Source organism: Nycticebus coucang, chromosome 2 (assembly GCF_027406575.1).
Source record: "Nycticebus coucang isolate mNycCou1 chromosome 2, mNycCou1.pri, whole genome shotgun sequence".
NCBI classification, from domain to species: domain Eukaryota; kingdom Metazoa; phylum Chordata; class Mammalia; order Primates; family Lorisidae; genus Nycticebus; species Nycticebus coucang.
The window spans coordinates 149,699,358-149,712,604 of record NC_069781.1 but is presented as its reverse complement, the minus strand read 5'-3'; the positions used below and the strand labels follow the sequence as shown (position 1 = coordinate 149,712,604).

General features: G+C 44.9%; 1 protein-coding gene across 1 annotated transcript; it reads right to left on the bottom strand.

The window, feature by feature from the left end:
• Nucleotides 1–1,224: 1,224 nt before the first annotated feature.
• Nucleotides 1,225–1,497, bottom strand: LOC128569976 (non-histone chromosomal protein HMG-17-like). Its single transcript, XM_053568741.1, has one exon. The coding sequence runs from the start codon at nucleotides 1,495–1,497 to the stop codon at nucleotides 1,225–1,227; it is 273 nt and encodes a 90-aa protein (XP_053424716.1).
• Between the last annotated feature and the right edge of the window lie 11,750 nt (nucleotides 1,498–13,247).

Sequence of the window (13,247 nt, the reverse complement as noted above, 5' to 3'; positions counted from 1 at the left end):
GGAGTCTCGGTCTCTAATAACCTTACATTTCCATGTTGGGGTTTCTCTGCGTGCCTCTTCACTGTTACAACAGGGAAGGGGAGCACTAGGAGGCCTGCAGATGGACCTCCTGAGTTCCACACTTACTCCTCTATAGCCATGTTGTGTGATAGCAGCCCTCGCCCTTCCTGCTGATGGGGTTGATTACCCCTGGCCACAGTGGTGACTCTTCTTACCTGCTGGTGCCTGAACACAGGTGTCTGAAGCATCCTGGGAGCAGCAATAGATTCTAATTCAGTGGAACTCTTGTTGTGACCCTTAGCAAGAGTATGTCCTCTTTGGGAACCAGAACTTAATCTTAGCAGAATCCAGAGTTGGGAGAGTGTGAAGCACAAAGTTCCCTGTTGGGTCATTAGGAGTTAGTAATGTTTTTGTTCATTTTTGTTTTTCCAAGCCAAACTGTATCCAGCTTTATTAAAGGTACTTTTCATAAAAAATCATGGTATTTCAGGCAGGACATAGCCAGACGATCGTTAACAGTATACAACAACTTTCAAACTCCCTTCTTCAATGTTCTACCAAAAATCAGAAAGTCACTATAAAACCCAATGGAGTCTTCATTTGATGCTCTGAACAGGGAAGTTTAGAGTGAGGGGTGACATTTCACATTTAGCATGTTGTTTAACAACTTTTCACAAGGCGACCCTGACTTTCAGGAAATGAAATGAAAATGGCAGAATTTATCTGACAATCCAACAATTGCTGCTCTTTTGAGGGGTGCCATCTCAGTGGTATTATTGAAAAAGTCCAGATTCCTTGATATACTGGTAACCAATTATTGAGGGTCAGGTCCCAAGAGGTGACTGGGTTTAAGGGAGTTAAGACTATCCTGAAGACAGAGGGAGAATAGGACATAAAAACAAATTAGTTTTTCCATACCACAAGGCATTTTTGCCAAGGTGGCGGTGTGTCAACATCAGGGAATCCCTCCTCTTGGGAGCCAAGAGGAAATCTCTCAAAACTAGAGGGAAAAAAACATTTTCCCTCATATCAGTCTAGCTTTGGAGACATTCTATTAGTGACTTATGCCCCTTCCCCAAAAAACAATGAAGTGTTCTGTGTGCTAACAACATAGCTTTAAAAAGTAAAACAAAATTCTGTATTTTTATAAAACTTGATTTAAAAAAATACTATTTCAAACTGTATAGTCACCAGAAGTACACAGTTATCAAAAACACACACACTTCACTTGGCATCTCCAGCACCTGCAGCTTTCTGGGCCTGGTCTGTGTTGGCATCTCCGTTTTCTGCAGGGTTATTCCCCTCCTTGCCAGCGTCACCTTTTCCCTTTTTCCCTTTGGGTACTTTCTCTCCCTTCTTTGCAGGGGTCTTTTTAGGCCTGGGCTCTGGCTTTGGAGGAGCAGGTTTAGCAGACAACCTTGTGGATCTTCTCTGTGGTTCGTCCTTGGCCTTGGCTTTATCTCCTTTAGCCTCCCCTTCAGCCTTTCTCTTGGGCATGGTGGTAACAGCGGCAGGACGTAGGCGCTGTACGCGGGGATGCAGCGACGTGTGAGCTTTGGTCGGTCCGGGGGTCCTTCTCGCCTCCTCTTCTTCACACTGCTCCAGGAGTTAGTAATGTTAAGGGGTGATTCCCTCCCTTACAACCTGAGCCCATGTATTTTTCCTACCAGTGGCCTAGTGCCAGATAGAGAGTTCTGATATACTAAATACATTGTATTCTGAAGGATGGCATCTGATCCTTGTCTCCACACAGGTACTTGAGGTGTGTGCTTGGAAAGCCATTCTAGCATTCTAGGAGGCCAGCTATTTTTATGGTATGTAACACAAACAGGAGATCCCTCCATCACTGGCTCTATCTTATACCTCCCTCACTATGAAATGGGGCCCCTGGACTGATGCTACACTGTGTGGGGTTCCATGCCTGTGGATCAGGCATTCCATAAGTCCCTGAATAGTTGTCCTGGGAGACCCTGCTGGCAAGGAAGGCTGAGCCAAACCTGTAAGACATGTCTATCCCTATGAACTTAAACCACTCGTCCTTCCAGAATGAAAGGGGCCCAATGCAGTCACCTTGCAATGAAGTAACCATTGGTCTCCTTGAGACATAGAACCATATCAAGGGACTTGGTGTTGGTCCACGGTGCTGGCAACTTTGACCTTCAGGGGCAGCAGTAACTAAATTGCCCTTTCAAAGTGCATGATGTTGGAGCCATACCAACATCATCTCTATAATCGTAGCCGTTCTGTTCACTTGTCCATTCTGCCAATTCTGAGGCGGCCAGTGGTGATGAAGGTTGGTCAAGGGCAACTGGCTGAGTCATTATGTCCACTTCTGTGCTAGGTAGCTCCAGGTGAGACTTAAGGTGTGATACAAAAATCTTTAAAGTTTATCTTAATTCCAATATGTCCATCCACATATTTTAGCCCCTGACAACTTTCTATCTTATCCTCTAGTTTTTTCTTTCCCAGACCTTGACCAGCCAGCAAGCTGTTAACCTCTGTCCAGGAATCTCTCTACATTCTCAATTCAGGCCACTTCTCTTTCCTTTGGAAGGTAATATTTCTGGGTATAGAATTTTAAGTTGACAGTTTCTTTTCTTTTGATTCTTTTAAGTATTGCCGGTGGCGCCTGTGGCTCAGTGAGTAGGGTGCCGGCCCCATATGCCGAGGGTGGCGGGTTCAAACCCAGCCCCGGCCAAACTGCAACAAAAAAAATAGCCGGGCGTTGTGGCGGGTGCCTGTAGTCCCAGCTGCTTGGGAGGCTGAGGCAAGAGAATCGCGTAAGCCCAAGAGTTAGAGGTTGCTGTGAGCAGTGTGATGCCACAGCACTCTACCGAGGGCGGTACAGTGAGACTCTGTCTCTACAAAAAAAATAAATAAATAAAAAAATAAGTATTGCCAATATCTTCCCACTCGCATTGTTTCCAACAAAAAATCTCCTGTTACCTTATTGTCATCCGTATGTATCTTTTCTTCTCCCCTCTGACTTCTTTTAACATTTCCTTTTATATAAGTGGCTTTGAGTAGTTTGATTATAATGTGCTTTGGTGTGCATTTCTCTGTGTTTCTTGTGTTTGCATTTTATCAAGTTTTTTAGATCTATGGGCTTATGGTTTTCATCACATTTGGAAAATACTTTAGACATTATTCAAAAAAATTTTGGTAATTCCTCTTCCTTCTCTCCTTTAAGTACTCCACACATATTGCATCACATGAAATTGTCCCACAGTTCACTTCTATATTTTGTCATTGTTATCTTTTCTCTGTGTGTTTTGGCTTAGATAATTTCTATTGCTTTGTCTTCACATTCACTAATCTTTTCTTCTGCAATATCTAATCTGCCATTAATCACATGCAATGCATTTTTCATTTCACACATTGTATCATGAGTTTTAAAAATTGAATTTGGGTCATTTTTTATATTTTCATAATGCTACTTCACTTTTTAAGTAATGGAATATGGTTATATTATTTATTTTAATATCTTTGATAATTCCAATTTCTGTGTCAGTTCTGGTTAATTTCATTTGATTGATTTATCTCTTCATTATGGAGATGATTTTCATGTTTTTTCCATGCCTGGTAATTTTTTAGTGAATGCAAAACATGGTGAGTTTTACTATATTGTATGATTAATATTTTTATATTACTGAAAATATTACTGAACTTTGTTTTGGATATAGTTACTTGGAAACAGTTTTATTGTTTGGGGATTACTTTTGCTATTTATTAGGTGGAACCAGAGCCCTGGTCAGTGTAGGGCTAATAATTCCACGCTGCTAAGTCGAGACACTTCTACATATTCTACCCAATGCCCTATGAATCATGAGGTTTTCCATTATGACTCGTGAAAATAAGCACTATTCCCAGCCTTGTGTCAGGTTGAAGTATTATTTTCTACAAATCTTTCTGATGGTTCTATCCCCAGCGTTGGGTAGCTTCCACACATACAGGTACTTATCAGTTCTCTGCTGAATACTGAGTCTTTCTGTAGGTATCCAGAGTTTTCCCTCTGTTCATCTTCCTTCTCTTCAGTACTCCCTTAGCTGACTTTGTCACTATAGATGCTCAACTCTGCCTTCTCAATGCAGGGATATACCCTTCTTGTAATATGGCCTGAAAACTCTCTCAGGATAATGAGCTGGAGCAATCATAAGGCTCCCTTCAATTGGTTCTCATTTTTTAGGGATCATTCTTCATTGCCTAAAGCCCAATGTCTTAAAACACAATGTTTCATATATTTTGTCCATTTTTGGTAGTTTTAGGTACAAGAGCAAAGCTGAAACTTGCTACTTAATCTTGACTGGAATCAGAAGTTTTCCAGATATGTTGCTTCATATTTGCCTTCTGTTTATGACTAATTTCCCTCTAGGGCACAGGCTCTGTTATTCATCGTCTCACCTCCTCAAGCCACCATGGCCGTCCTTCTGACCTTGCTAGGCTTTATGCTAATTGCAGCCCCTGGTTTCTAATGCACCAGGAAGCCATCACCCCCATGGCCCAGTTCTGCAGCCACCTCTTCCACCAGCAGCCTTCACCTGCAGAATAGAGCCAGCACTGAATCACGTAGGATGCTTCACCATGGAACTCTCACCTTGAACCCAGGTAAAGAAGGAGTAGCCCTGCTACCCCATCCTGAGAGATTCTCAAAGACTCAGCTACTCAGGAGAAATTAATTCAGGGGCAATGACCCTTTATGTAGAAATTAAATGAATACAATGGGAATTCTTTTATATACTCCATTCCTGCCTGTTATTCTAGCATGTTAGATGGAAAAGGTACTTGGAATCAATCTCCATTTGCCCAGTTGTTTCAAGGAGCCACAGGGTTTAGCAGAGGCACCTTTACATTGCCATGGAGCTGCAAATAAAGCTCTGGGCTTCCCACTCAAAGCTCTGCATTTATCACTGGTTTTACATCATCTCTTTAGCATAACTGTACTTCATGTAAAGTTTCACCTCCTCCCTTATAGTAGGGCCAGAGCTGGGAAGTTTCCAGGATGGGCAAAGTCCTTTGGTGCTCAAGAGGGAATGTCAACAGTCTGGGAGCACCAGCCTCCTAACCCATTTCATAACTAGATAAACTGGTGCCAAGAAATGATAATAATCCACTCACTGACAGAATTTCTTAATTCTTGTTTTGATTGTCTTTCTGAAGGTCAGAGTTTCCCAAAAATTTTATACACCTGGGCTGTTCAAAGTATGCTCCGAAGATAGCGCTGGTCTCTAAACTGTTGCTTATTTGACTTGTGTCTAAATAAGTTCAGAACTGAAGGTAAATGTTTAAGAAATGATATTGAACTGTGGAATTGCCACAGTATCCAACTGAGTGACCGGCAGATTCACTACTTTGAACAGGATACAGAGCATTCAGGTGGCAAGTACAGTGGGTGGAAGCTACGTAATAGCCTCGGGGAGTAGACCAGCCATCAACACTTGGTAAACAGAATTAGAAGGGAAACTGGGCCCTCAAAACAGAGAGTTTGAGAAGTACTATGTCACATGGATTTGAGTAGTACTTGAGAAAATTTAATTATGAGCATTTTTAAATAGTTATTGTCATCTGTTTTAGAAAATATATCACTGGCCCACAACACCTGTGAGTTCGTGGATATTTTGGCTTAGCATAAAGCTAGAAGGGGCACGTAAGTGAAAATTTTAAGACAATCTAAAGAAAATTGTCAGCAAATTGATTTTATAGTTGGTACATGGGCAGATATAGAGAAAAAATATGCTAAATAAATAAAGGTAATGTATGATAAGGGTGAGGTCCTAAATCTATTTGCTAAAATTACAAGCAATTTTCATTTAAGAAAAAAGCTTGGAAAGAAAGCTTGGACAGATAATACCATTTTCCTTTTAATGTGCAGAGTATCTTTTCATCAGTGACAGACTAGGGTATGAAGAATCTTAGGAGGTGAATGCCCTTAGTCTTTGTTTTGCAAGGAAAAAAAACTGAGGTTCAGAAAGAGCAAGGGGCTCATCCTTGGCCACGTCAAGGCAAAGCAAGGGCTGTATGTCAGGCTGGTCTGGACCCTATTTGGAAAATAGGAAAATTCCTGCCTCTGATTCTAGGAGAATCATTGTAGTAAGAGAGTGTGTTAGAAGAAGGAGTCTGGGATTTATCTCCACTTGCCAGAGGGCTAGATTCTGAAGACACACCCCAAAGGTAATAGGGATCATCCCTCAGGGCACTGCGGGACACATTCTCCCAGGTCTCAAACTAAAACACATCCACCTTGTCAGTCTCAATGATCAGCTGCTTCTACCCAGGCCCCTCTTCTCAGTCTATCCTTCCTCCCCCACTCTGGGCCCCCAACATCCTGTTGGAGTGGCGACTCTTTCAATGAAGCTAAAAATTGCTTTATTTTTCACCACTAATTTGCCAACAAGCTCAGCCGTCAGTCCAGTTGGCCCGAAATGAAATTCTATAATTATACAAAAGCCTGGGTCAGTGACCTCCTGATTGCAATATCTTGTCTCTTTTGTCCCTTCTTTCCACCACTTCGCCCGTGGGACAGAATTGCCTCGGCTCCTCCGGCAGCCTCCCGAATGAGGTGGTATTGGAAATTAGTGAGGCATGGCTTCGCGGAGGTGTTCATAGCTTTGCAATAATTTACCCATTTTCATTTTGTTTGATTTCATTAACACCTGGGTCTCAGGGGAGAGCTCTGTTGGGAAAGAGGGGAAAAACAAGTGATTTCAGTTGAAATGGAGTGGTGATCACGGCCTTGTCTTGAAATGCTGAGGAAGTATGAAATGCCAAGGGTGTCACGTGGTTTGTGTTGGTGATGAAGGCGGCCTCTCCTCTGAGGCAGCCTCCTCAAGAGGTCCTTTCCTTTTGTACTCCCCAGAGAGTCCCCTCTCTGTCTCATCTGATTGGCACCAAGCATGTGCCCCTCACTGGTCCTTTTTTCTTAAAGAGCCAGCCTCACCTGCCCATTAGGCCAAGGTCCCCAGAATGGCTGTATCCAGGCAGTATTGCTCAGTGGTTAAAGGCATGGATACTCAGAACTAGGTTCTAACCTACCTCCACCTGCTGCTATCACAGTAGCCTTGAACATGGAGCTTCAACTCTATGAGCTTTGGTTCCTTTGCAATAAAGTGGAGATGATAGTGTCTACCTCACAGGGTTGCTGCAGGGATCAGCTGGGATGCTGGGTGGGGCACGTCAGACGCTGGCTTACACATTGTAAGTGCTCAGTGGAGGGAGAAGTGACAGGAGTCCTAGCTATCCTCTTCATGAGTTGCTCATTTTTTCCTCCTCTTTATCAGTACCATCTTCTTCTTTACCATCAGCATTATCAGGCCCTGCCTGGCCATCCTGGCCTCCCACATGCTCTCAGTCAACTGAATCCAGGCCCAGAGTGGAGGCTGAAATGCTTCCTGGCAGTGCTCATGGGTGAAGAACACAGGCTCTGGTCCCAGGTTTCTCCCGAGAGAGATTTTTATCTAACACAAGCCACACTGCTGACCTGCATGGCACAACCTTTCTCAAAGGCATAAGAACTCTGGGTGGCTTGGTGACATCCAAGTGATGGGGGAAGACACTTCACTGGCCAATGGCATCTGGATGGTGAGAAAGCCCCTTGTAGCCAGGCTCGGTCTGAACACCAATTCTGTGCATTCTCCCAGTTCCCCGGGAGGCATTCCAGACAGCCCATGGCAGGGAGGCAAAACACACTGGCATTTGAGCCCATGACAGTAGCCGGTAGCGGACAGGTGGAAATGTTGCTGGAGGGTAGTAGGGGCTCCCAGATGCCCCAGAAATCAACAAGGAGTGTTACACTCTATTTCCATCCTCACAAGAGGGAGGTCAGTCTATAAATGCAAGTCTTTCCATTGTTAGTAATAAGAAAGTAATGACGACTGTGGCTGGCATTTATTGAGCACCTACTATGTACAGACCTCTAAGCACTATTCACCCATCTTCATAAGTGGCTGCTATTACTGTCCCCATTTTGTAGAAGAGAAAACTCAGGGAGCAGGAGGTCAAGTCCTCGGTCTGACAACTAGGAAGACTCAATCGGCTCTGCCTGACCTGAGCCATCCCATCTCCAGCTGCTGGACAGCTCCGGCTGCTACAAAACCCTTCAGTGTCTGGAACTAAACTCTTCCTCCCAGAACTTGTCCTCTCAGCCCTGGGTCTGCATCTGAAGTTCTCTCCACAGAAGTCAGCTTCCCTCCAGTGAGAAAGGTGGCTGCCTTCAGCTCAAAGTGCCCCCTGTCCCAGGTCCCTGGCTCCAGACAGAAAATGTCACTCACCGTGGCTCATGGATCATAAGGCAAGAAGCTCTCACTACCCTGGCCATCCTCTCCTGGGCTGCCACCCTACACAGGGGCACCCAATACGTACTTGGTACTCCTCAGTCCTCTGGGTAGACTTGGTACTCCTCAAGCCAGGTGTCTGGAAAAGTGGACAGGATGTCCTCCTCCCTCTGCTGCCAGCAGAGCTTATTCTGAGGGCTCAGAAAAAGCCAGGAATTGTTGGCTACATAGCTCTTATATTTCTTCATGCCCCAGAATCCTCTAGGGTCACCTGGCAACTATTCAGATTTCCAGACACTCAAACATTTCAGTATAGGAGGACATGGTAAAGCCGATGAATCTGCGTGTGTAGAAAGTGTCATGAGTGATTCCTAAGCAGAGAGGGTAGGAGTTAAGGTAACAGACAGAGATGACCCTCAACTCTACTTTGAGAAGCTCAGCCTGAGATCCCAGCGCCTCCCTGGCCAGCCACCCACACATGATGGCCAACTCTGCTCCCTGAGTGTTTTCTCTGCACCCTGAGACCCCCCACCCCCAGATGTCCCCCACCTCCTGAGTTGGTGGCTGAGTCACAACAATGCACCAGCTCACACAGCACTGTCTGTTAGGGGCTACTAAAATACTCCAGGACCCGAGTATGATCAGAGTATGATCACACTCTCTCTGCCTTACCTCTCTTCTTTCTGTTGCTTATATTTTTACACCAGTTCATTCCTACCCTGGGGCCATGGCACTACCTAGTCTCTTCCTGAGATCTTTCCATGATTGGCTCCTTCTCACCACCACTTCCCCAGGAAGACTTCCCTGGTCACCTGTCTACAGGTGACTGTTCTAGCTTGTGGGTCTCTGCTACATTCTTCTCTATAGCATGGAGATTTCTCATTTACACAGAAATCCTGTGTCTCTTGTTCCTCTCTGTATCTTAGTTTCATTATCTGTAAAATGGGGATCATTTTAACTGTTGGGCTATTGGAACGATGAAATGAGTTCACATATGTAGAGCACTCAGAATAGTGCCTAGCAGACGCAAGCACCATGGAAGTGAAAGTTCATTCTTTAAAGGATGTCTGATAATTAAGTTTGTGAACTTGCTACTGTGTGCTGACATTGGCAGCACTGTACAAACAGCTCAGTAAGGTTGCATAACCTTGGTATATCAGTGTTCCACAGCTGTGTTGGTGTCGGCGTGTGGTAGTGTCTTGCTGAGAGTGACATTCATTACTGCAGTTGCATGTTTTTGTGTGCCATCACAAGAATGTTGAAACTTGAATTAGAGCAATGAACAAGCATTCATAAGTTTATTCTTAAACTTGCCAAGAGTGGAAGTGAATCAGGGTCATGTTAGTCCAAGTTTATGGGGATAAAGCCATGAAGTAAACAGCAGTCTACAAATAGGTTAAACATTTTTCTGAATGTCATTGATGGAATGAGGTCAGGGTGGCCAGTAAAGAGCAAAACTGAAGAAAACTTTGCAGGAATTTGTTGAATCATGAGTCAACATTGTTGACTGACTGTGAGAAGCACTGCCAACCAAGTAAACACTAATAGAGAAACACTTAGGAAAATCATAACTGAAAATCTTGGCCAGCAACTCATGGCTCTTGAGTCACAACAATACACCAGCTCACACAGCACTGTCTGTCAGGGATTTTTTAGCTGGTAGACAAATAACTGTATTGGAACACACTCCCTGTTCACTTTTTTCTTTACCTAAAAGTAAACAAAAAATTAAAAGGACATCAAGGGTTATATGATGACAACTTTGATGGCCATTGCAGGAAAAGAATTCTAAAATTGTTTTGAAGGGTGGCCTAGGTACAGGCCTCGGTGCACAGCTTCCCTAGGGGAGTACTTTGAAGGTGACCATAGTGATACCCAGCAATGAGGTATGTAGAACTTCCTCTAAGATGAGTTTGCAAACTTAATTGTCCAACCTTGAATTTATATTATTGCTCTCAGCATCTGGAACAGCACCTCAGATACAGTAGGCACCCAATATGCACTTTTGAACGAGCACACAGTGGCTAGATGAGCCAAGATGCAGAGATTCTAAAAAAGTCCCACCCTATCTGCTCCCCAAGTCCCAGGCCATCCCCTCCTTGTGGGCTATAATTACCCAATAACAAGAAACCCAGCTCCCGGGGTTTCACACACAGCCCATTTTCCAAAGATGAAAAGCTCATTTGTTAATAACTACATAGCAATATCTAAAATTTTGGTTGTATTGTGAGGCTGGGTGCCTTCCCCATTCACCAATAATGACAGACCACTTAAAAAATAAATAACATGTATAATTTAAGCAACTAAAACAAACAGCAGCATTGGCTTTCCCTGGGAAAATATTTTCCCTATTTCCTCGAGGCATCCCCTTGGGTGCCTCTGCCTCGGCCTCCCCTGCTGAGATGCCTCCTCCCAGGCGGCCTGGGAGCAGAGTGCACAGAGTGATGGTGGGAAGGAGACCTCACCCACAGCCTCCCCAAGCCCCTTCCTGGAGAAGCCTGGGCTCGTTCTCCCCAAAGCTGGGAAGGGGGAAACTCTCTTTGCCCTTCACCTCCACACCTACTGTCTTTCCTCACACCCTCTCCTCACAGGGTTTACAAACCCAAATGCCTATGGGGTCGGTAGGCAATGCATACTTGCAAAGCAGGTGGGCATCGGAGGCAAGAGGGACTGGTGGGGCTTGTGGTAAATTGAAAAGCAAATGTCCCTCCCATGGGGCACAAACACCACCAATGATTGCTAGGCAGGAATGCAGGTCTAGTTTTGCAAAATCTCCTGACATTACAAAAAATGCCATTAATTTGGGTTTAGAATGTTGGTCCTCTTAAGGATCTCAGAGGTCTTGTACTGTGGCCCCCCTGTTCCCTCTGATTTCATCTCTGGCCTCTCTATACTTTCATTCATCCTGCTAAGACCATGCTGGTTTCTTTACTGTTCTTGGATCAAGCCAGGCACATTTCCACCTGAGGAAATTTGTGCTGAATATTTCCTCTGTCTAGAACATTCTTCTCCCGGGTAAATTCACAGTTCAGGCAGCCAACATGGATGGAACTCAGTAAACACAGAGGCAGACAACAGCCAAGAGGTCAGAGTGGGACCCAGGCCAGCAGATCGTAGTGAGGCGTGGGGAGGTTCTACCTTAGCAGGCCTGATTTTTGCCAGGCTATTGAGGGTGTTAACAGCATTTGGTGGGTAGGGGCCCCCTGCGCCAGACCCGGGGTGATGTACAGACAACCCCTCACACAAATTATCATCCACCAAACATCAAGGCAGGTGAAAAACCTAGAAAGAATGTTTGCAGTCTGGAATCTAACTTTATGTCATGTTAAACCCAAAAGAGTTCGAGTTTGGTTTTTGTTTTTATGTTTTGCACAATTTAGTTAAACACTGAGCTTTCTGGGCCTGCTGCTTGCACATAGATCAAGGGAAGCTATGCCACTTTGTTGAGAGCTTTATCCCGAGTTGGCCACCTTCATGGGGACCGACTGAGTGCCACACCCTCGGTGGAGCTGGGATTACTAACAGAGGCCTGTCTGTGTCTGTAGTGTCACATTCTCGGAGGGCCTGTATGGGGGCTGGTCTAGAATATTTATATGCTGAGGCAACTGTTATTTTATTTTGAATTAGTTTCCTTCTGATTCTCCTCTCAAGTCTAGTGAGCGTATTACATGGCTCATATGGATTGATTTAAATCGTGTTTCCAGATTGGTGTTATCCACGACTTGCATTTTGGCACAGCGTGGAGGCCTTTCTATGCATTTGTTATTTTCTGAAGTAGAAGAAAAGGAGGCCAGGCCTGATGTGCCTGAGTTCCTGGATGGGGAATTTTGTAGGCCACAGTCAGGGACCTGGGCTTTTCCTTAGCTGGGCCTGAAGCCCAGGAGGGTTTGGGGAGAGGAGTGATTCAGTCGATGTGCACCTTGTTGAGGGCAGTCTGGGCAGTGGGGGCGGCAGGTGCAGAAGTGAGGGAACCTCTTAGGGGGACAGTAGCAGAGGAGGCATCCAGAATGGAGCTGAGACACCTGAGGATGGCGAGGAATTTAAGAGGAAGAGGACTCACAGGTAACTCCAAGGTATGGCTCTGAGTGACTGATGAGAGTGGGGACGAAGTGGGCAATTTCTGAGAGAAGGAAATCTGAGTTTTGACTTGAATGTCCATCTGTGCCTCATGAAGAGAAAAAACCCACCAACTAATGCTGGGAGCAAACACCACACTGCTGCTCCACCCCGCTCCTGACACTGGCAGGGTGGCATTATGGCGTGCGCATGAGACTTGGAGTCAGAACACCTGAATCTGAGTCCAAGTTTCAATACTGGCCAGCTGTATGGCCCTGGGCATGTCACCTAACTTACTCACTCTTGGTTTCTTTGCCCTGGAGGATGAGGTTAATAATAACGCCCACCATAGAGGGTGGGCACTACATAGAAAATGTCCCTTGACATTGATAGCACCGTTGTTCTCCAGCTTCCATGCCTCTCAGAGCCCCTCGGCTAGCTCTGGAATTTCAGGGACACTCGGGCCAACTTTGTACTCAATTTTCAACTTATTTACACACTGTTTCTTCCCAAAGATACTTGAGATGTCTTTCAAAAACACTCACACATGGTTCAGCACCTGTAGCTCAGTAGTCAGGGTATCAGCCACATGCACTGGGGCTGACAGGTTCTAATCTGGCCCAAGCCTGCTAAACAACAATGACAACAATAGCAACAACAAAAAAATATTTGGGCATTGTGGCGGGCACCTGTAGTCCCGGCTACTTGGGAGGCTAAGGCAAGAGAATCACTTACGCCCAAGAGTTTGAGGTTGCTGTGAGCTGTGATGCCATGGTACTCTACCCAGGGCAACACAGTGAGACTCTGTCTCAAAAAAAAAAAAAAAAACGCTCACATACACACACACACACACACACACAAAGGAAGGGAAGAGAATTAAGAAGTAGAAAGAGACAAACTGAATTCTAGAACAAACAGAGCTTC

What these genes read in the sequence shown, in the direction of transcription:
- LOC128569976 (XM_053568741.1), bottom strand. Translation starts at nt 1,497, where the DNA reads ATGCCCAAGAGAAAGGCTGAAGGGGAGGCTAAAGGAGATAAAGCCAAG.